Source organism: Labrus bergylta, chromosome 16 (assembly GCF_963930695.1).
Source record: "Labrus bergylta chromosome 16, fLabBer1.1, whole genome shotgun sequence".
NCBI lineage: Eukaryota > Metazoa > Chordata > Actinopteri > Labriformes > Labridae > Labrus > Labrus bergylta.
Window position 1 is genome coordinate 22624292 of NC_089210.1, and position 22920 is coordinate 22647211.

The 22920-nt window shown below is 40.1% G+C and overlaps 4 protein-coding genes across 8 annotated transcripts in view; 3 read left to right on the forward strand and 1 right to left on the reverse strand.

The window, feature by feature from the left end:
* Positions 1-1488: 1488 nt before the first annotated feature.
* Positions 1489-5536, reverse strand: LOC109994583 (uncharacterized). Its single transcript, XM_020647997.3, has 4 exons — positions 5337-5536; positions 3420-4100; positions 3171-3275; positions 1489-2797 (listed from the first exon to the last, which is right to left on the reverse strand). Exons 2-4 carry the CDS (start codon positions 4053-4055, stop codon positions 1841-1843), a joined length of 1698 nt encoding a protein of 565 aa, XP_020503653.1. The 5' UTR covers positions 4056-4100; positions 5337-5536; the 3' UTR covers positions 1489-1840.
* An 11-nt stretch (positions 5537-5547) lies between these two features.
* LOC109994545 (RNA-binding protein with serine-rich domain 1) lies at positions 5548-8082 on the forward strand. The gene is made up of 7 exons (XM_020647930.3): positions 5548-5645; positions 6170-6316; positions 6419-6604; positions 6718-6823; positions 7051-7204; positions 7295-7436; positions 7623-8082. Coding segments are annotated over exons 1-7 (843 nt in total). The 5' UTR covers positions 5548-5643; the 3' UTR covers positions 7729-8082.
* A 519-nt stretch (positions 8083-8601) lies between these two features.
* Positions 8602-12463, forward strand: tekt1 (tektin 1). Of its 2 annotated transcripts, XM_065964344.1 has the most exons (9): positions 8622-8704; positions 8975-9028; positions 9263-9438; positions 9556-9721; positions 9906-10034; positions 10171-10317; positions 10751-10976; positions 11425-11621; positions 11834-12463. In XM_065964344.1, the coding sequence occupies exons 3-9, from the start codon at positions 9273-9275 to the stop codon at positions 11991-11993; spliced, it is 1191 nt and encodes a 396-aa protein (XP_065820416.1). In that variant the 5' UTR covers positions 8622-8704; positions 8975-9028; positions 9263-9272; the 3' UTR covers positions 11994-12463. The 2 variants fall into 2 exon arrangements, with proteins under 2 accessions (XP_020504254.1, XP_065820416.1); XM_020648598.3 differs by lacking the exon at positions 8975-9028 and having other exon boundaries at positions 8602-8704.
* Positions 12464-12820: 357 nt separating this feature from the next.
* The window catches only part of LOC109993980 (arf-GAP with dual PH domain-containing protein 1), a 38151-nt gene continuing 28051 nt past the window's right edge, over positions 12821-22920 (forward strand). For 2 of the 4 annotated variants that reach the window (XR_010668826.1, XR_002278398.3), the window contains exons 1-10: positions 12824-13255; positions 15791-15921; positions 16843-16934; positions 17694-17776; positions 21130-21242; positions 21568-21714; positions 21936-22019; positions 22117-22179; positions 22332-22403; positions 22640-22868. Coding sequence is in view for 2 of the 4 variants with exons in the window: in XM_020647167.3 (XP_020502823.1) it covers positions 13165-13255; positions 15791-15921; positions 16843-16934; positions 17694-17776; positions 21130-21242; positions 21568-21714; positions 21936-22019; positions 22117-22179; positions 22332-22403; positions 22640-22868 (1105 nt within the window). In the remaining 2 variants the exon portion in view is untranslated. Of the gene's footprint in view, positions 13256-15790; positions 15922-16842; positions 16935-17693; positions 17777-21129; positions 21243-21567; positions 21715-21935; positions 22020-22116; positions 22180-22331; positions 22404-22639; positions 22869-22920 lie in introns of all 4 variants that reach the window. The other 2 variants (XM_020647167.3, XM_065964345.1) reach the window with 2 other exon arrangements.

The window sequence follows — 22920 nt, forward strand, 5'->3', positions numbered from 1 at the left end:
TGGCAGAACCTCAGTCTTAGTTTTACTTGATCTCAGTGCTGCGTTCGACACAGTTGACCACAATATATTACTCGACCGACTGGAAAACTTGGTGGGAGTTTCTGGCACAGTACTAAACTGGTTTGAATCCTACTTAAAAGACAGGGACTTCTTCGTGTCTATAGGTAACTTCACATCTTAGCAAACAAAAATTACTTGTGGAGTTCCCCAAGGTTCCATCCTGGGGCCTCTTCTGTTTAACCTCTACATGCTGCCACTAGCTCAGATTATAAAAAACAATAAAATACATTATCATAACTACGCAGGTAAATGCATACAGCAAATCAGTGAGTGGATGTGCAAAAAATGTCTCAAGCTAAACAAAGACAAAACTGAGGTTGTTGTTTTTGGAGCAAAGGAGGATCGACTAAGAGTCAGCAATCAGCTTCAGTCAATAAGACTTAAAACCACAGACCAGGCAAGAAATCTGGGCGTAGTGATGGACTCAGACCTCAATTTTAAAAGCCATATTAAGACAATTACAAAATCAGCCTACTATTACCTGAAGAACATATCAAGAATTAGAGGACTTATGTCCCAGCAGGACCTGGAAAAACTTGTCCATGCTTTTATCTTCAGTCGTCTTGATTACTGCAACAGTGTCCTTACAGGTCTACCTAAAAAATCAGTCAGACAACTGCAGTTGATCCAGAACGCTGCTTCGTCCTCACCAAAACCAAGAAAATGGATCACATCAGTCCAGTTCTGAGGTCTTTACACTGGCTCCCAGTCGGTCAGAGAATTGACTTCAAAATCTTGCTGCTGGTTTATAAAGCACTTAAAGGTTCCCAGAGTCAGAACTAAACAGCGTTCAGTTTCTATGCTCCTTATATTTGGAACAAACTCCCAGAAAACTGCAGATCTGCTGAAACTCTCAGCTCTTTTAAATCGAGGTTGAAGACACACCTGTTTACAGCTGCCTTTCATTAAACATTTTTATTAAGATTTTAAACTTTGGAGCTGTTCCTTTGCTTCACCTCCCTCCTCCAACACTTCCGTTTTACTCCACCACCAAGATTCAAAGAACATGAAGTGGATTTGTCACAGGTTGCGGGCTTCACGCTCACCCCTACACCCCATGAACTCTGTGCTATAAGCAGGGTCTGACAAACATTACCAGTGACGAGACCTACTTTCACCCAATGAGAACTGTACCAATGTTTAGTCATTAAATCACAAAGCTTGCGAAACTAAACACTCGATATAACTGCTTTGATTTGATTATCGCACTGCTGGTTGTTGATTAAACTACAGCGCTCACACTGAATTACTCTGCAAGCTAGTGCAAGCCTTGAGATACAAACATATCTGTACGCTGCCAATATGTTGATTTCATGGTTTTAATTGTACAAACATAAAAGCATTAAAACTCTGTAAGTATAATGTGACATGTTTTTGTGGGAAACCTTGTCACACACCACCTTGGATTAAAATGCAAAAAAAAAAGACTTACGATTACTTTTGTTTAATCAGTTAGCACAGAGGTATGAAACAATTAGTTGATGATACAAAAATAAGAGATAAAAAAAAACATAGTTAGTGTTAACACAGTGACAACCTGCCGACACAAAACGTCTTTCAAATGTTGTAATTGTTGCCTTTAGTAAAGACAAACTTCAGACACTATCTATGAACTGTATTGCTGTTTGTATTATATTAAAATGTATTTTAAAATAAGTTAATTTGAAGAAATGCTACAGTGTACTTTTATTTTTTATAAAAACATGGTTGATTCAATTAGTATTCTGAATAGACTCTTCTAAAAAAAAAAAGCCCTCACTGTTCAAACACTTTCTCAAATCTACGGTCCTTCCACTTTGATTATATTGATCTGTTGATCCTGTGAACACTGCTCAGAGTTCATCATCGGCTGGGTGGACACACTGCAGTCCTGGAGAGTCCTGGCTGAACAGCTGCTTGGGAAGTCAGATGCTTTATTCTCTGAACCTCTAAAAGTCTGAGAATGTGGCTGGCTGTATGTAGAGACATAGGACTGTGTGTATGTTGGAATGAGTGCTTGACTGTTTGACTGCTGTGGGTAAGCAGCTGCATATGTTTGTGTTATAGGAGGAGTGTGTGTTAGTGGGAGGTTCTCAGCGTTGCTACATGTTGGAAACCCATTCATACTTGACGGGCTCAGACCAGGCAGTTTAAAGGCCTCTGCATGATCTAAACTCTCTAAAGAGTTGAAGCTTGGCTGGGTTTGGCTGCACTGACTGTACGTGCCTTGACTGAAGTTAAAGGTGTCTTGGCTGAAGGAGGCAGATGCAGAAACCGGCAAGTCACAGAGTGATGGGGTTTTGTTTTGTGGCTGTTGAACAGTGCTACAATGTCCTATTTTGGAGGTAAAGCTCTGTAGAGTGATGAGGATCTGTTTCTGAATGTGTGTCTGCTGCGCCTGCTCCCTCTCCAGGCGGCACTGCTGCTCCACCAGCATCTTCACTGCAAGACCCAAACTATGCACCTCAGTACCGAGAGTTTTGATCTGATCCTGCAGACCTCCTCTCACTCCTGCGTCTTGGACCGCCTGATGGGGACTCGGGTTGCCCTCACTACGAGTGGCGCCCTGACCTCCAGGGGTCTGCAGACGAATGACTGCAACCCCAGGAGCAGAAGGTGTTAAAGGTGAAGGGGATTGATTCGGAAGACGAATGCCAACTCGAGGAAGAGGGTGAAGGGTACGGGCAGATGGACCTGGTCTTTGTGTGAGAAAGCGCCTGGGGGCAGTGGCTCCTCCAGGTTGATCTTCCATAACAGTCTGGACAGCACACAAATATATTAGAAAAGTAAAAAACAATGAAAGATAAAATGCAATCTAATTTACATAAAAACAAGTTAATTAAATTGTTCAAGCTCCCAGAATGAGCTAGGAACAAATGCTGGAATACTGCCCACTACCAGCTACTGATGTAAGGTTTATTACAGGAACAGCTGCCAGGTTGTAAGAAGCAGCAGCCAGTCATTGATAGTTTTCATTGATAAAACTGAAAAAATTGATAAAGACTTTACTACTTATTTACTTTTGCCAGGTAACAAGAACTGGTAGTCCTCTAAAAAGAGTTGGCACAAACTTAAGTTTAGGTGTGTAAATAACTGATATGATTAATGGGCATTAACAGCACTTTTCTCACCTTGTCATTGGTTAGATCATATGTTTCAGATGGTTGTGACACAGTACTCGGACCTTGGACACTCAAGTGATCTCTCCTCAACAATGATGCCATCTGGTGGAACGACTGTTGAAAAGCAATGTGAGCAGATCTAGCCTGAATCATTCTTAACATGGTAAAGAAATTATTTCACAGCTTTTGTTTAATTCAGTTTACAAATCCAGCAATAGGTTTTAAAAGACAAGAGAGGGATTACGTATAAAAATGTACCTTCATCTTCTGTGACAGTGCTTTATCTAAAAGCCTCTTTCGAGCTGCCAGCATTGGATTGGTGGCTGGAGAAGGAGTGACTCTTCTCCTCATGACTGCTCCAGAAGCTGTGAGTGTGGAAGACACAGGGCCTGTATTTGCTCTTGTTACAGTGGACTGGGGACTTCTTTGTTGGCTGTTCTGTGCAAGGGAAGTGACACTAACAATCTGGATGTCATTTTCCTCCTTATCTCCCCTTGGTTGTTGCTCTGACCTGCAGCCTGTCACCCCAGACCCTGATGGCTTTGCCCCAGTGGCTGCATTTGTTGGAGTCTGTTTGGCAAAGTTTGCAGCTGCTGCAAAGCCAGCATGCTGAGATGCCTCACGCAGAAGGTTTTGGAGATGAATATTATTCCAGCTTTCTTGTGCTGCACCTGCTCGAGGATGCACATGTGCTTGTGATGTGCTGCTTCCAGCCTCCAGCGGTCTGACCCTCCCTGGTGGCCTCCCTTGAAACTCCCTCAGGTACAGATAGATGGCCTGCGCGGACACCTTGATGTTCTCCAGCTCCAACACAGCTTTTATCTTACGGAAACTGAGACCGGCCTTCCGTAGCTCCACCACTTTTTGTTTGGCTGCTTCATCCAGCCGGCCCATGGTCTGTCACTCCAGAGGAACTGTGTGAACTTCTCTATCAATCCTCTGGAAGATTCAGAAACAAACAGACAAACAAACAACAAAAAATGAACACGTTTTGGCGAATGTTGCATACTTTCAAAGTAAAATGTACATGAATTTTGGAGCTCTCGCTGCTTTCTTCTTATAGTATTTCAAAATACGAGTAATGCAGCACTGTATTGATTTTATTTATTTATTTGTTAGGGACAGTATTAACATAGGAACATATTAATTTACAGCTGTAACAATTACAGCTGTAAAAAATGCCAGATTATAGCAGACGTGCTAGTTTCCATCTGTTGTCCCTAGGCAGGTAACAGAGAAAGACAAATTACAAATAAAATACAAATACAAACACGAATACAAATACAAAGGCACAAGTGACACAAGACAATAATAGAGGTTAAAGGTGGTCACAGACTTGGTTTTCTTTTATCCACTGTTTGAGGTGTGTTTTGAAGGTTGCATATGTTTGTGAGTCTCTTATTGTGAGTAATATTTAGTTCCTTTGACCGACAGAACAGTTTGAATGTAGTGCGTGTGTGTGGGACCTCACAGTCTCCTCGGGCTGTGGCCCTGGTGCCGATCCCACTGGCAGACTTCAGCTTTATAAAGTCCTTCAAAGGAGGAGGAGCAAGTCCGTGCAAAATTTTATATATAAAATATGCATTTTTAAAATGAACAAAATTATGAAAATTTAGTAAATTATGTTTGATGCAACCATTAGCTACAATTCGAACTTTTACCACCTTACATCAATATTTACCTTGTTATAACAAACATAACTTCATACAAATATATATACAGTAGGTTATATCAATACGTCAATGTTTGTATGCAGAGGCACCAATGTCGATCAAACATTAAATGTATTAAATAAATACTTAGTATCAACAGAATAACGTTATACTAACGTTTGTCTAATGTCTTAGTTCTTTATTTTGGTTGTATTAATGTATTTTCTATTTTAATTCGTCAATCTGGATTAATGTCATAGGTCTTCTAATGTTCCTGATGTTGTTAATGTTATGTTTTCAACCCTGTAAAGCTCTTTAAACTGCTCTGTGCATTAATGGTGATTTATAAATAAACCTCGCATTGATTGTGGCCACAGTTTATCATAAAATGCAGTAATAAAGATGTGCTGACAGTGTTGTATCATTGTGGAGGCAGGCACAGGTCCACGTCCACCTTACAGATGTAGCATACTACAACAACAGCAGCTAACTAGCATATGACCGTAATAAAGCTCACATTTACCTCACAGGGGGAAATCAGTCTGAGTGTCCTATTGGCTCAAATCATTTCACGTGACATCATGAAATATGTCGTCCTTTCAAATCTACAATAAAGCCATATACAAATTCGCATTTAAATCCGCACCAACATAAACAAGAAATGAGTTTTGTGTGCGTGTGTGTGTGTGTGTGTGTTTTTGTGTGTGTGTGTGTGTGTGTGTGTGTGTGTGGCGCTCAGCTGAAAACGCAACTTCCGCTGTGTCGTCATCACGGCGCGACGTTTTCTCAGGCCGCGAGTTGTGGAAGCTCAATCGCCGCGCTCGAAGGATATGTAAGTGTATTTTATCATATTGCAATCGAGCTAGTTGCATTTCGAGATTAAATTTCATCATAAGCAATAAATGTTTCGTGTTTTGTAACAGCGTGTGCGTGTAGAACAGATTAGTTCTTGTCCAGCAGTCATGATACCTTCTCCTTGTTTTGAGTGAATTGAATGAACATCAATGGCGGCGAGAGAGAAACGATCATGTTGTCAAGTCTGCTCATTTGATACATGTTTTCTAACTTAAATAAAATCCAGCTATAAATACAAAACAAAATAATTAAACATGTTGCTCTAACTGAACTCTACTTATTTCATCATCTGATAAATTAAACGCTGTGCTTTCTCTCAGATTAAGTTTTACTTTGTCTGTATTTTATATATTATATTGTAAGCCCGTTATAAAAATGCTCAGTACAGTTCAGTAGAATTTGTCAAAAGCCAACATTTTACATGTTGTGCAAATTGGTAATCCCAAAACTTGACAGATTAAACTAGTGTAGTTTACAGTGTTATCTGTCCCCTGACCTTAGGGCACCATCACCAACAAAGCGTAAGGAGGAGGAGAAAACAAAGGAAAGAGGCAAAGAGAAGACTAGTACCAAGGAAGGAGACAAGGAGAGAGGACGAGATAAAGCAAAGAAACGGCGCAGTGCTTCTACTGGAAGCAGCAGCAGCAGGTTTGCTTTCTAAGTTACCTTTTCAAGTCATCGCTTGTGTTTAGAAGTGGCAAAATCAGTGGCTAATGTGCATTTTCTTACCTTGACTTTTCATACCGTTAGGTCCAGATCTAGCTCTACTTCAAGCAGCAGCTCTGGTTCCAGCTCTGGATCCTCAAGTGGATCGAGCTCATCTGGTTCCAGCCGCTCTGGTTCTTCAAGCTCCCGCTCATCATCCTCCTCCAGCTCCTCAGGCTCTCCCAGCCCCAGCCGTAGACGCCATGACAACCGCCGCCGCTCCCGCTCAGCGTAAGTGACTTCATCTAATGCAGCTACGCAATCATTATACCCTGGGGTGTCATGTTTCTTCACTAGTTTGAGTCATGAAATGGATCATAATTGTTTTGTTTGTGATTCTACAGGTCCAAAACACAGAAGAGGGGAGACGATAAGGAGCGAAGAAAAAGAACGCCAAGTCCAAAGCCAACGAAGGTTCACTTGGGGCGTCTGACAAGGAATGTCACCAAGGTTAGCTGAGAAATAGTTTAGTTTTTTTACAGCATGGCAATGTAACTTGTATGAACAGTATTTGTGCCTTTTAACCATTGAATATATTTTTGTACGTCTGTGGTGTGCACATTTTTGGCTTTTTCATCCTTTGCCAAATTACATCCCGGAATCTTCCTCTAAAGATTTCTTTCAATTTGACTTTGCTAAGAATATTGTTTATCTTTTTTTTTTTTTTTTTTGCACAGGAACACATCCAGGAGATCTTTTCCACTTATGGAAAAATCAAAATGGTTGACATGCCAATGGACAGGTTCCATAATCACCTGTCCAGGGGCTTCGCATATGTGGATTTTGAAACCGCTGAGGAGGCAGAGAAAGCTCTGAAACACATGGATGGAGGTACATAAGCATTTTTCTGCTCTGCCTGGGCCAAGATTACTCTGTGCACCCTTGTTGATAAGCTTTCTGTGCTGTCTTTGTTAATGACAGGTCAGATTGATGGACAGGAGATCACTGCATCTGCTGTGCTGCCTCAACGAGTCCGCCCTCCACCCCGTAGACCCTCTCCCCCTCGCAGAATGCCCCCACCCCCACCAATGTGGCGTCGTACACCACCACGCATGAGGAGAAGGTACAGTGATAGATTTTTAATTTTTATAGATAGATAGATATTTATTTTAAAAAATCATGATATTTTCACACACTGGACCTTTATCATTTAAACACATGATCATGTTCTTTGGTTTAGATCAAGTCTGCGTCCTCCTTCTTACATTCAAACACAGGAGCTAATTTAAATATTTTCCTGTCCTTTTAGATCCCGCTCACCCAGGAGACGCTCCCCAGTACGCCGCCGCTCTCGCTCCAGGTCTCCTGGGCGCAGACGTCACCGCTCTCGTTCCAGCTCTAACTCCTCCAGATAGACATGTTAAAAGCCTCTTGATACCATGTGATCTCTTAGATTCTCTGACTCAAGATCAGGTTGAGTTTCTGCTTTTCAAGACCTCTATGGACCCACTAGAAATAAAATCATCTGCATTGTTGCCTAAATTAACACCTGCCATGCATGTTGAAAGCAGAACTGTTTTCTCTTTTTTCTTCAAATGTGAGTTTCTTTTAATGTTTTTGTTGAGTTTCTCCTGAAAAGCTAACTCAGAGTTAATGTGTAAAGCTGGTTTTTGGTTTCTCAGAACCAGAGATATTTTCTTTTTAAGCGTGACTTCTTTTTACCATGTACTGAATTTTTAGACATTTTGAAAATAAAAATGCTGAAACGAGCAGTGTGTGAGTTCAGTTTGTCAAGTTAAGTGTATTTATATAGCACATTTTAGCAACAAGGTAATTCAAGGTGCTTCACACAAGACAGTCGAGCTAAGACTGAAAGATTGTCTCTGTTAACGGTCTTAGCTCAGTGCCTTCCAGCTCTTTTACTACCTTTGAAATCTTTTCAGAAAATGTAAATGTTTCATGCACTGTATCTGCCATACCTTCAAATAACCACATGATAAACCGCAGTGGGCCTACAACAATAATTGCATTTGTTCTAATGTGCATGCTCTAGAGAAGTAGACTAATGCTGATTTCAGCTGTAACAGTACATTCTGATTATCTTTGTGTACTGGTTAGAGATGTGAGGTCTGGGAAATCGGTAACATGTTAAAAGAAAAGGTGATACAGTGCAACAGATGTAAACATGACAGGGTTGTTATGTCTTGTCTCAGTGGTCCAGACGGATTCTAGAATGAACAGAGACCTTTGATTGGCTAAAGATAAACTGACCGTTTCCGCGTTTGAATCGTGTCATCCGTTGCCATGGTGACTCTTTGTTTTGATGCACCCCGCGGCATCGAGGTAGACGACGACAAAACCAATATAGGCCTGATTCACCAACGATTAAAGGTATTGTCAATGGCAGTGTTTTGTTTTTATCTCTTCAATGTTTTTGTTAAGAACGCGGTATAACACGAGGAAAACACGTCTGCAAAGCAAAATAGAGCTAACATATGTCAAGTTTAATTTGTAGTTACTCACTAGCTAGTTTATTTTTGTAGCTAACTGCAGATGCTAATGTAGGATTATATTGTCTTTTCACAGGAATATAAACGTCTGTAAGACAGTGGGCTGCGTTTGTTATCTCATTTCCCCCCCTTTTCTTTTTTTTTTACAAAGACACACATTGGAAATAATTTCGTCTAACCATCATTGTTGCTCTTTTAAGTCTAAGTAAGTAGGTATCAATACAAAACTAAGCACAATACTTCTTTGTAACTTTGCCTACTGTCTTTTTGCAATGACTTTACAGCTACACCACTAAATAAACCCACATGGTTAATGCTGATGTGTTGTCTGCTTTCTTATCTAGTTGCAGAATATATTAGTACATTAATTGCTCGTTGACAATATTTGATGTAAATCATGTCCCGAAGTATGTTTTTTTCTGTTTTTGTAATGTTTTAGGAAGGAAACAATGTCAGTCCAGCAAAGCATTTCCCAGCAGGGTTCTGGATTAAATCTGAAAAATATGGAGACTGTGCGGGGCCATTGTGAACTCTTTAGAGCAGAATGCTCTAGGCTGATCCTAGAAACAGACAAAGCATGTAAACGCATGCAGAGTGATGACACTGAGCGACTTGGTAAGAGAGGGAACTACTCAAAACTAACAGCTCTGTGTTAACAGTGTATTAATAAAGGGACATTTTGCAACGACAGATATGTACTGTTATGATATTTTCTTTTCTTCTGCTGTTTAGATCAGCGGGTCAGAGACATCCAGTTTCTAAAAAAGGAGTTGGAGCTGAAACTGGAGGACATTATAGTGGGGATTGATGATCTCATGGTGTTGCAGAGCAGAGGAATAAAAGCCCTGGAAGTGAGCAAAGAGCTTACAAGAGTCACTGTTCTCTGCCTGGAGGAGAGGTGAGGCTGAATGTTAAACAGCTAGGATCTCAAACCAACATGAAAACAAACAAACAAACAAAGGTTTAAGGTTCTTAATAGATGCACAATTCACGAGGAGCCAATTTATTGGTATTATTTTATACCATAAAGGTTCAATTTAAAGTAGATGAGAATTATTTTTTTCTTCTTCTATGGCCTTCAGAATGAAACGTCTACCTGCTGAGAGGCGACATGATGATGTGGACAAAGAACTCATGAAGGAGAGGGAGGTTTTTGAAGGAGTGGAGGCTGTTCTTACGCGTGTTTTAGAGCAGATCAATGAGCAGATAAGGTAAGGGGAAAAGACAAGGTAGGATTATCAAGACTCCTTATTGGAAACAATAAAAGTATGGAGACTTACAAAACACGTATTGTCTTAAAACCCGAAGGAAGAATCACATGAAAAAACATGTTGCTCTGTGTTCCAGATTGAACCGGTCTGCCAAGTACCAGCTGGAGCACAATCTGAAGGAAAAATTTGAAGCTCAGAGCATTGACAACTCATGTGCCTTACTGACTGCTCATTCCATCAACCAGCTGCAAAGTTTCAAAAACCCTCAAACTGTGATGATGAGGTGAATTACCACTTACTTGTTTGCCCTATAAAAATTAGAAAATCACTTACAGGTGTGCCAGATATCCTAGCCATTGTGTTGCACACTCCTTGTACAGAGTCCTTGTTGCAGTGGCCGTGGGTTCAAATCTGACCTCTGCCCTTTACTGCATGTCATCCGCATCTTCTCCTCCCAACATTTTCTGTCTCTCTTCTGCTGTCCAATAAATGAAAAGAATGGCCCAAACATATAACCTTAAAAAAAGAGAAGAAAAATGGCATACTGTCTATGTAAAAATGTTTGATTTCTAAACTTTTTCAATGATTTGAAGTCACTGTGAATATAAAATGTGTCTGACGTATTCTCTTTAAGATTTCTACCCAGATATGGGAAATCTAAACATGTATCAAAATAAGTTTTTAAGTCCTTTTTGTACATATATTCACTTCCTCAGCCTGGCAGTGACTCCAGAGCAGTGGGAGAACATCACAGACATCCACATGGCCCAGGCGGAGCAGCAGAAGACCAACTCTCTGAGCTTACATGTGCTGGTGGCGTCGCTCCTGGAGCAAATGGCCGCTGACATGCAAATGCAGTACCAGGCCACCACGACAGCTTTTCAGTGTAACATCCAGGCTCTCAGATCAGCCAAAAGCCAGATGGAGGATCAACTGGCCAAGGTAGAGAACATCAATGTATTAGGCAGGCATCAGTTGGGAAGTGTTATAATAAAATGATGTATCCTCACTAAGCCAATGCACACTCTTATGTTATGTTTTCTTGCAGGATCCAAAAGAATAACTGGCAAATGTAATGTTGATTTTTCAGCACAAAGAATCTTAAGCAGGGAAACCCCTCAATCATTTTTTATAAAAAACAACTTAGGTCCAAAAGTTTATAAGGGATACGAGTAAAAGCATGTGATTATCAGTGCCTTTTCCTCTCTGAGTCCTTTCCAAGCGCATGCAACAGTTATGTGATTAACATTATCATGTGTTTCTCTGTGCTTAGATAACATTTATTTTACATGATTTATGGATCTGTTTAGTGCTGATGTAGTTTTGCTGCTAATTTTCTTTTAAAGGCTAAAACTGACTGACCCTTGTATGACACCTCTGCTCTCTCCAGATTCTTTCTGAGGTTGCTTGTCAGAAGAGTATCAGAGAGGATCTTCGAGTGGCCATCAATGACAGTGAACGTGGTCTGAGTTTGGCCAATGCCCGGCTGGATTTGCGCAGTCTGAGGCCAGGCAAAGAGCAATGCTATGATCCAGCACAGGCCCAGCTTCTCGGTGAGGTCCAGCTGCTGCCTTCTAACATCAACAGGTAAGTCCAAGACACACCGGCTTCTAATTTGTTTTTGAGAAGCATTACAGCTAGAGTTTTATGTTTATACAATAGATGAAGAGAATTGAAACATCAAAATAATGTTAACATTTTCTTCCGTCTTTCTTCCAAGATAGGAGGGTGTATTTTGCAGAGCTGTTACCGTGCAGGATAAGTCATAATGTGTTGTCTCTTTTTCTCTGCACTCTTAGACTTCGTGAGGCAGTGGTCCGGTCAGAGGAGCAGCAGAGGTCTTTGATCCGTTGCCAGCTAGATCTGCAGGAAAACATCGAATTTAAAGCAAACTCTCTCTACATCGATGAGGTCATCTGCACTGGGCACAGGAAGTCCATTACCATACATAACTTTTAAGTAAATGCAACAACAAAATAATAAATACAATGTAATCCACTTCAAAATCTTCAATTTATTTGAATCTATTTACCCTTTACAGTGGACTTAACAGGATCTCAATTTGTATTTTCCAGAGTTTATGTAAGGCCATCAGGGTAAGGATTGTATGATATAAGGTTTATTTGGGCTTTCTGACAAATTCTCTGGTTACACTGGTCAGTGGTTACATGAGTTAACATTCCTGTTGTTTCATTTACAGATAAGTAAAATAACATATTTCACTTTATGATTTGTACAGCAGAAACTGCAACAAGTTACTTGTGACAAGAAGATAACGCATGCTTGAACCTGAACTTATCTAACTCTTTTTGTCTTGTAATGCAAGTTTAGTGTTGTAAATGGTTAGTTTATGAAAAGATAGGCTATACCTCTTTACTCAATGCTCAAAAATCACTCATTAATAAATTCAGGGCCAAAAATAATGCTTCAATGCATTTTTCAAATTCTGGTTTTCCAAGGATCAACCTATCCCTTAATATTTACAGTCTATGGGATCAACCCATAATAGTGTTGTTATTTTTTTTCACCAATAAGACGTCTGATGACCCACAAAAAAATGGAAGCCCCGCCCACCAGCAACCTGAGATGAAACCTAATTATTCTCAAGTGGAAACACCTGGGCGAGATTTTCTGCCTGTGCTGTTGTTGTAGTTCGTTAAAAAATGAAAATAGCAGAATTGTGTTTTTAGTGACTGATGGTGGGCTAGTGTCAGTTCTGTGGTAGTTTAAAAAAAAAAAAGGTAGCGCTGCAGGGGCAACAAGGTATCTACAGTAAAAGCAGTGAGATAATGACAGGTATTTAGTCTTGATACTTCCGGGCAATGAAGAAGCGGAGAAAGCAGTCAACTGGTTATTGTGGGTGTACTATTATGTGTCGTGAGTGTGTTTCTTACCACTGGGGGTCTCACTCTGGAGAGACACAGAGAATACTTACAGCTGTGTATCTGTTTGGCAGCTCGTAAAGAGTGACAATGCTGCACCGTTCAGCCGCCTAAACTTCCAGCCGCCCCATCACTTGTGTTGACGCTTTTTACGCGCTCAGTCCTGCGCGTCCCGGGGCGGCGACAGACCTCAGTTTCGATGCGTGAGTGTTTGAGCCACCGTGCAGTCATCGTGTGTGCTTTGGACTATGGCTTCGGATCAAGAGCAGAACGGAAAGCGTTTGATACAGCTTCTGGAGAAACCCGGGAATGGAAACTGTGCCGACTGTGGAGCTGCAGGTAGGCAAGAGAGGACTCACTGACAGGTGCTGGAAAGCTTTACGGACCTTTTCCCTCTTTTAACCTGTTTCTTTATACCCTCTATGAACCGCCCCCACTTTATGTCAATCCCTCTGGTTTATAGGCAAAACAGTCAAATGAATGAACATACCACTATTCACTGTTTTTATTCTTAAGAGTGTAGGATACCAGGTCGTTTATTTAGTCTCTGCCAGCGGTTACGACCTGATCTAGATATAGTTCAGATGCTAAGTCATGTCACTTAAAAGCTTTCAGAACGAGCTGTATTTATTCAGTAGGCTTTGAACAGTTTGAATACACCTTTTTGGCATAAGTAACACATACACTGTAAAACCTTTTAGTTACTGTTAAAAGTTGTCATGCAAGCAGTATCTACTCCTTTTCACATGTCGCCTATTCTAATTTGTTTGAAGGGTCAAATATGATTTCACCTTGTCTTTTGCATGCTTAGGTGGTAACACACCCTGTTTACAACACGCAGGTTTCCATTTAACATATCTTCAGTGTGTATAGCCTACAAACCAGGACAGAGAAAAAGACACAGGTGTGGTTCCTAAAATATGCTTTAACCTCACTGACTGTTAAAAGGATATTTATATTTAGTTGGTTGAAGTAATTTAACCTGTTTGTTTCCTTTCTAACAAGGCGTTTCTTATTACTAACACGTGTCAAAGTAATGACACTTTAGTATAAAATGCAGTGCACCCATGTAGCCTTTATATTTACTCTTCTTTCTTCAAGTCAGTTTATCCATGTGGCCTAGAGTATTTTTTAATTTATTCTTATTTTCTAGGCTGTGATATACAAGTATTTTTGTTAGGAAGGAAAATCCTTCCAAGAGATCGAGGTGACATCTTGTATGTCTGTGTTTTAATGAATATTGTGACCATGAGACAAATTAAAATCCTTTCTCTTAAGAAGTCAGAATCAGAAAATGTTAAAAACGAGAAGACAGAAGTTTGTTTAAGTTTGCTTGTAAAAGGCTGAAATGGCAAAATACTTTTCACATATTATCTGCACTGTCATTTTGTGCACCCTGCTCTATTTCTCTTCCACCCTCCGGCTGCCAATTGTCCGTGAGACTTTGTGTGCATTGTCTCTTCTCAGAGGAACTTCTCTGTTAGATTGGTAGAGCGCCTCGACCTCAACAAGCTACAGACCTATTACTTCAGAGAAAATGGGAGTGGCTGACTTCACACCAGCCTGCTGTCTCTTGTGTACAGATGCACAGGCTGAGATGTGTGCGGCTTTGTGATAAAGCACAAGGAAGTAACAGACTATTTATATTCTTGCGCTTCTTTAGCAGCTGTGTCCCCGAGTCCTTATAAGCATAATGGTTTAATGGCGGTATCAAGCTCATAAAAAAATGTTTGACTCAGCTCATTGATCAGAGTGATGATTGTGAAAGTGGCATTTGAAAGAGGAGGAGCTGTGATTGTGTATTTGTGGCCTTTTACACATTTGCAGCAGCGTTTTCCTGTTCTGTTCACAAACCTGAATAGGAAAGGATTATGATAAGCATACTGTATACTGTAAAAAATGATCTTGATTCTAAAAGATAGATTATACAAGCTGTGAATTAATTTTGAATCGATGCTCGCCACGTTGCAAACTCATCTGTCTTCAAAGAAAAGTTTGATCTGGTAACCTTTCACTGACCTCTTTGAGAAAGCAGCAACATGTCACCAAGTGCTGACACCTGATTGGGTGACATAACACAAAACAGACCATTTCTCAAGTTTAGGTTTTGCTTTATGTAGGATGTGTTGGAGGAAGTAGTGACTCAATTATTGAATAAAGAAAAAGAGTGAATGTAATGTGTGATTGACACACTGTGTTGCACACCCTGGTAACTGTATAATATAGACAGTGAAGGTCCATTTCAAATATTCATAAAAATGTCAAAATAACACTACAGATAAACCACAAATTCTATTCCATATATGTTTTAGTGTTTGCCCCTATCTGTAGTTTTATAAAAGTGTAAGTATATAATTTTTTTATACGTTTAATGGCCCAACGTGGGACAATAGTTTTAAAATTGACAACATCTATACATTCTGTATTCAATATTTACTATTGTTCCTATCAAATAAATCATATTACCCCAACAAACATTTTTTAAGACCGTACAAATGTTAGTTGTAAACATTTTGGCTGTGGCTGTAAAAAAAAAAAAAAAAAAAGTCAAATAAGGGAGACATTTTGAAGTGTTAGTGTGTCAATGCCACTCCACTGCACTAAAACCTGATAAGGAAACGCCAACTCTAAACTCACACAAACCACTTGATGATTAGAAACTTAATCCACGACAGTAATCATGTCGAAAAAGCTATTTAAAAAAAAGATTTTCCCTGTGTAAAGGTGTTGTCTGCCTCTTGTGTAAAACACTGGTTGGCTCATGGTCAACTATTTCAAGTACAGCTGAGCCATCAGTACCAGTTAAAAGGAAGTTGTTTGGTTATTCTTAACTTCAGTGTGCATCAACACATGTTTCTTTGTGGTGTGTTGCAGATCCAGAGTGGGTGTCCTACACCCTGGGTGTGTTTGTGTGTCACAGCTGCTCAGGTCTCCATAGAAACATTGCTCAGATCAGCAAGGTGAAATCTATCCTGCTGGATCCCTGGAGCTCCTCTCAGGTGGAGGTGAGTAATTCTGAGTGTTAATGTTTTCTGTGGAAACTACAAAAAGTGTTTTTAAGGATTGTAAGTATTCAATCCTGGACAGAGTAGAAAGCCTTGTGTATTTTAATAGAAGATCTTGGAGTTATGTCTGCAGCCTGTGCCTCGCCCTCTCTGCTGTATGCATCACTGTTGTCTGCTACACAACCGCTGAATCCCTATTAGGAAGAATAAGACGAGTCATCCTTCTCCATTCAGCACTGGCTAAAATGCATGAGCCAGCAGCTGGCAGATTGCGTGTGCGCGCGTGCGCGTGCGTGTGTGTGTGTGTGTGTGTGTGTGTGTGTACTGAATTCTGATTCTTAGACTATAAAACTCATTTTCTCTGCTGTCAGTGTTTGGAACATTAGCTTTGTGTTGTTTTGCCATTAACTCTTTCTGCAACTGTCTTAGTCTTTCCTGATTCGAGTGTGTATATGTGCACATCTGATCAGTGATCTGGATATTGTTTACAAGCACTGCCCAATTATTAGCAAATGTTAAGTTACAGTGATATGAGCATTTAAACACATCCCAGATGTCTGAATTGCTTAGTGTTAATGAGACATTATTTATGTAAACAAGCTTTGCATACTCACTCACCATGCATTTGTTTACCCATTGGATGAAGGCTGATATATAGCTATCCTAAACTAGCTATCATCTACCTTTTGATTAGTGCAAATTTAGTGGTGGAAAAAAATGCTTTTTGGATTCAGGAGAAACTTGTATTGTGTAAAACAAAGAAACAACATAACGGAGGAAAAAGCAGCTATGACAGCAGCAGTCTCTCTAATGGGCAGCCTGAGTCAAAGGCGTGCGTGAGACCTGCCCTCATTAAACAAAACACACTAATACTCACAAATATCACTGACGGACTTAATTTCGTTCTCTCCTCCTCTACAGTTTGTGGACTCTGTTGGTAACGATGCTGCCAATGCCAAATACGAACAGATAGTTCCTGCCTTCTTCTACCGACCCACATACAAAGACTGCCTGTAAGTATGAATATATCCTCATGTACAGTATGTCTGATTCCATACGTCACCTCTAAATGTCAGAGTGATGAGGACCTTTTTCCATTTATCAGTTTTGTTCCACACCTTTGCTTATTAACTTAATTGTTTTTGTTCTAACAGATGTTAAAATGTTACTGATGGCACCGTTAAGACAGCTTTTATTATTCTGTGGACGGAGATATTTATTAATATAGGGCTGCTTGTGGTTTGTGGTAGCCAGGCAGACATGCAGACGCTTTTCAGTGATAAGAATACCAAGTTCCTGAAGTCAAACAGGAAGCAGCAGTTTAGCAAGTTTTTCCTCTTAACTGTTCAGGGATACATTTAATACCAATGTGTAACCATAACACACAGAGCAGTGAGGCTATATCACGTTCATGAGGGGTGGTTGTTTTAGGCAGCACAAAGGAAAGCCCGATTGGATAAAGAAGAGAGAAAAAGACAAGTGTGCACTTTGGGAAGAACCCTGCAAAAGCAATTCCATTTAATCCCTAAATACTGATCTGGCTCTTAAACACGTTGAACTGATGTCAGCCAGACGAAAGAAAAGCACAAGCCAAATCATTAATATCACAAGACATCATTTTCAAAACGAGTCATATTTGATAGCTGTTCTTCTCAGTCAGCATGAAATGTAGCCCGATGGGTCCACGTCCACGTGAGTTAATGAGGTGTTCAAATCAAATGAAGCATGAAGTAAACACCAGAGCTGTGTGTCTAACACCAACTGTTGTTCAGACTCCTGAGGGAACAATGGATCCGAGCCAAGTACGAGAGGAAGGAGTTTATGTACGTGGAGAGGCAGGAGCCGTACTCAGCGGGTAAGTTTAAATACCTCTAACAAACACATTACACTTCTCACTTGTTCAGAAAATCAAGTTATTGTCAGAATCCTGCACAAAACCACCTCCTCAGCATTGAATATCCAGCAGGGGGAAACAGCTGATTAAAACAGAGATAAAGGGAGGGAGAGTTGGCATGACGTAACACACCACTTTACTGCCCAGCTTTAAGGAAAAGGTTGATATATTTGGAAATCTGGGCTGTTGTGTAGGCCTATAGCGAGTACTGATCTTATACCCGTGTTAAATCAATAACCTGTATTCCTCAATGGGAGGATGGGACATGGAATCAGGCAAGGCAACCTCAAGCTTTTGTAACTTTATAAAACATAAATATGAAGTTTAAGAGGGTTGAGAAGCAATCCACTTTCCTGTTCTAAATCTGTAATCGACAAATAAAAAAGAGGCTGATAGCAGCTTCACTATTCAACGGGCTTGTGTTTAACTTTGCATTGAAAGATTCTGTGGACATGTTTCAAATCTTTTTCTCCCACATGATGCACTCTTGCCCTTTTTAAATTTCTCTACATCCATGTAGGACAAAGTCTTCTCACTCCCTGTGTTTCACCATGTGCGTCTCACTGTGTCGTATGTGTTAACTCGACTGCTAATGGCATTACACTTTTAAAAAGGTTCATTAATGTGTAATTCATGCCAGTACTCTGCTGATTTACATAGCACAGCTTAATCAACCTGCCAGACAGATTTTTTTTGTCTGCTTTTTTTGTTGTACCGATGGAAGATGACTTAAATTTCAGAGACAATAAGGTGCTGGTCATTAAGAGATTAAATCATCAATCTTTATATAGTGCAAATACTAAATGTTATGTTGTTACACTTTCCAGAAAGAGCAGGTCTAGAGGCCATTCTATCTGTTATATTATATTATTTATATAAATTCTGTACTTAGTTGTCTTCCACCAGCTCCTCACATGTCTCCCTGACTCTGATTTCAATATGTCCCATGCTTTCTTCTTGATGGCTGTGTGAGCTTAGTCATTAGCATAAACTCAGGTTCTTGCATGATAATCCTTATGTGTCTTTATGCAGAATCACAAGTTATACATAAATACTAATCTTATCTCTTGAAGCAGCAAATGCCAGCAGGTCAATGATTCCCTGAGCACTTTGTGATTAGTGATGTTTGTTACTCATTGTTCACTTATTGACATGGCTATCTAGAATATCCTAATGTAACTTTAACATATAGAGAGGATACATCCATTGATTCGATCTGCTCACTATTAAAATGTCTTTAATACATTTTGACAAAACCCATTGTTCTGCTGCAGCTTAGAGGAAAGAGGGAAGTTGTCTGCATAGTCAGAAGTATCTATATGTTGTATATGTTCAGCTGATAAAAAATGACTGTAATCAATATGCTTTCTATCAACCTTTTCCCTTTGGGACCTCTAGACCGGAAACAGGAAGCTGTTTAACCTGATAAAGACATCATTTTTTGGCAGCTTTTCCAGAACATTTAAAGGCTAAAAACTGTGTACCTCCTCCTCGTTGGTCAAAGTACAAAGTTGTAGCAATATGATGTCATTACTCTAGCCACAAGTTCGCCCTGATGGGGAAACAGAGTGCCATGTCTTAAATCAACACAGTTCCCTTTAACCAAAACAAGGCAAAGTTCTCACAGGGTCAAAATTGAGCAATCTCTCATTGCTACAACACGGCTTATTACTATTTAAAAAAAGGGAAAAATCTCCCTTCACTAGATAAAGAGCTGTTATCTGATTCTCATGACTGGGGAACTCTTGCTCTCTGTCTCTGTTCCTCTCTCTCAATGGCCTCTTGTGTTGTGTTGTGCTGTGCAGAGGTTAAGGAGCATGTGGCTGTGCGTCTGTGTCACTGAGGAAGAATGGCCTCTTTTGTGTAAAAATATTCTATGTTGCATTGCTGCTAGATTTTTGCAAGTAGAAACCAGCTGCGTTTTGTGGAGAAGTTTGAAGACAAATACTGGGCTCCAAACAGCTTTGTTCTGAGGTGTTTTCAAGTCTTGGTCACTCTGAATGAGCTGCCTTCTCCTCCTCTGATGTGTCATTTTCTTGTGTAAATCTACCCTCTGCTCTCAGCTGTGGAACAAAACTTTCTGATTCATGAATAATTGATGAAGCCATGCGGAGCCAGAAGTTTACTGCCGTCTGTGGCCCAACCCATGACGACTTTATTTCTGCACAAAGATGCAAGAAACCTCAGCAAGGGGGTGAGGTGGGGGGCATAGTAAATTATGGACGAAAGGAGAGGGATGTGGAGCTGCAGACGAATACGCTGCATCTTTATTTCAGATCCAGTTTCCTAAAAAGTGGCAAAGTACATGTCATTTTGTGTAAATTTCCTTTTAAAATTCTCATTAAATGTTTGCTCTTTATCACAGAAATTTTGCTCATACAGACTTTTACTGTAGGAATGCAAAGATTCAACTTTTTGAGTCCTGATTCCGATAGCCAGTACAGATCTGATACTAAACAATAACCTGTATTCCTCACTGTGAGGATCAGATTGGGAATCATGCAAGGGAACATCAGGCTTTTGTAACTTAGTCATTTATTTATTCTTTAGTTTATTAAGATGATTAATGTGTACCAGCAGTTTGAGAAAAGGAAACAAATCTTATAAATAAACAGTATTTACAATTTATCTGTAATTTACAGTAGCTCCTTGTTGAGTACGAGCTGCACTGTTCGTGCAAAGCAGCCTCAGCCATGCACTCTCATGATGCCCATGGCTTCTTTCATGTCACATGCATCATCTCTCAAAATAACATGCAACTTTGATCACAACGTAACCATCCATTGAGCGTTTCCTGGACGGCAGTTGAAGTGTAGCCTCTGGTTTGTGATCTGCTGAAGTTTTCAGCTTGTAGGCTGTAGGCTGAATTATTTGTGTAGTAAAAGCAGAGGCGCACCTCTGCTGAGCTGCTTAGAAAAGTGACCACAAAAGCTGAAAGTGTGCACAAACCAATATGTGAGGTCCTTATAACAGATGTGCTTTCAGAATCATTGAGGAGAACAATACATGGTTTAAAATCCACCTAACTGTTAATGATCACTGTTGCACTGAATTTGAAAAATTATGTTTAATCTCATATCCTGGATGAGTCTGCTCGAGGAAACGTTGCTGTGTAAATGGGCAACTTGCTAACAGGTCTGCTGCCCCCAACTGGCCAAAAACAAACAAACAACTACTGCGGCTTAAAGTTTATCCATATGATAGAATACATTTTTGTCAAAGCTTGATGTTCCTGTGTAGAGCATCATTTGTGATCTTTTACTCTGTGCTCCCTGTCAATGGATCTGGACCCACTGTTGCTCTCCTCCTTGCAGGTTACAGAGAGGGGTTTCTATGGAAGAGAGGCAGAGACAACGGGCAATTCCTCAGCCGGAAATTTATTCTCACTGAACGGGAAGGTGTTCTGAAGTACTTCAACAAGCATGATGTGAGTTTCAATTCACTCTTTTTAAATGTCTTTATCTGGATTTGATTTACTGATTTGATCTAGTTGGTGTTGAAACTGTTTAAAAATATCAACTATTACAAACTTCCTGATTTGTTTCTTAAACCTGAAGATCAAGAACATTGTGAAATTCTATTTACAAAATCAGTGAGGCTAAATACAGCTTGATAAACCCTTCTGTCACATGGAGTATTGTTAACTCATTCATCCTTGGATTCTGTTTTCTTCTTCAGGATTTTAAGAAGCATGAAAGTAAACAGCTTTCTACCATATTCATGTTCTTCTTACAATGTCTTCCCTTCTGCAGGCTAGAGAGCCCAAAGCAATAATGAAGATCAGTACTTTGAACGCCTCTTTTCAGCCAGAAAAATTGTGCAACCCACACGGCATGCAGATCACCTATTTAAAGGACAACAGCACTAGGAATATCTTCATTTATCACGAGGATGGAAAGGTGAGAGCAGTTCTTCGCAGTGTAAGGTGTGCATTAGGTTGCAGTGTCGGTAAAAGCAATAGATGTACACACCACTTCCTGCAGTGAGTGTGAAGGAGAGGCCCAGTTTGAATGTTGCCACTGACTCTACTTTTAACATGAATATGTATTTTTTCCTATGGTCTCTTTTCCCCCCTCCTCCCAAAAAAAGTTTCTGAAAGTCCTGCTTTTATGTCTTGAAGGAAATGGTGGACTGGTTCAATGCAATCAGAGCAGCCAGGTTTCACTATCTGCAGGTGGCCTTTCCTGGAGCTTCTCACTCTGAAGTGAGTTCTCACACACGGTCTTACCTCCAAACTGCTAGGGAATTAAACCCTACAACATATTTTTTAATCAGTTACTAAATCTACATTGTTTGTGTAGCTGCTGCCAAAGCTTACCAGGAGCTACATAAAGGAGGGTTTCATGGAGAAGACTGGTCCAAAGGTAATGACCTTTCTATTTTTTGATTAAACTTGATTTATACATGATTGAAAAGTCACAGAATGTGTATAGTCTATGGCAGCATCTTGCAGGGCATGGTAGCCAAATGATAAGTGTATTTTTACTCCTCGTTTGTCTCCTGTTTCATCCTGCAGCACACAGAGGGCTTTAAGAAGAGGTGGTTCACAATGGATGACAGGAGGCTCATGTACTTCAAAGATCCACTGGTAATACAATGTAGCACAACACTATGACCAGCAGATGGTGCTATGCCTTTTTTCTTTATGCATCTGTCTTATTTGGAGGGTCAGTGCATTGAAACAATTGAATGTTGTCATTTTTTCCCCCCTTAAAGATAACATCAGAGTTGTTATTGGTTTATTTGATTCTTTTGAAGCAGTACAATGTAGAGGCGATGTTTTTCATTTTGGCCTTCACTAAATGTTTGCTCTTCTGCTTTCAGGATGCTTATGCACGAGGCGAGGTGTTCATTGGCAGTAAGGAAAACAGCTACACTGTGCTCCCCGGCCTCCCAGGAAACACTCAAGGCTACCGTTGGCAGTTTGGGATAACCATAGTGACCCCCGACAGAAAGTTTCTATTTGCATGTGAAACTGAGAAGGATCAGAAAGACTGGATCTCTGCATTTCAGACTGTTATCGACAGACCAATGCTACCGCAGGAGTATGCAGGTAAATTAAACACCAAGTCCTCATTTAACAGTTTGATTTCAATAGCTGAGTC

Excerpts from the sequence above, each read along its gene's own strand:
- LOC109994545 (XM_020647930.3), top strand. Across the intron at positions 6,317-6,418 it reads ACTGGAAGCAGCAGCAGCAG|GTCCAGATCTAGCTCTACTT; the intron begins GTTTGCTTTCTA and ends TCATACCGTTAG. Across the intron at positions 6,824-7,050 it reads TGACAAGGAATGTCACCAAG|GAACACATCCAGGAGATCTT; the intron begins GTTAGCTGAGAA and ends TTTTTTGCACAG.
- LOC109994583 (XM_020647997.3), bottom strand. The coding sequence starts at position 4,055 with ATGGGCCGGCTGGATGAAGCAGCCAAACAAAAAGTGGTGGAGCTACGG. Across the intron at positions 3,276-3,419 it reads CACTGTCACAGAAGATGAAG|TCGTTCCACCAGATGGCATC; the intron begins GTACATTTTTAT and ends GCTTTTCAACAG. Across the intron at positions 2,798-3,170 it reads ATGATCTAACCAATGACAAG|ACTGTTATGGAAGATCAACC; the intron begins GTGAGAAAAGTG and ends TGTGCTGTCCAG.
- tekt1 (XM_020648598.3), top strand. The coding sequence starts at position 9,273 with ATGTCAGTCCAGCAAAGCATTTCCCAGCAGGGTTCTGGATTAAATCTG. Across the intron at positions 10,318-10,750 it reads CCTCAAACTGTGATGATGAG|CCTGGCAGTGACTCCAGAGC; the intron begins GTGAATTACCAC and ends TCACTTCCTCAG. Across the intron at positions 11,622-11,833 it reads CTGCCTTCTAACATCAACAG|ACTTCGTGAGGCAGTGGTCC; the intron begins GTAAGTCCAAGA and ends CTGCACTCTTAG.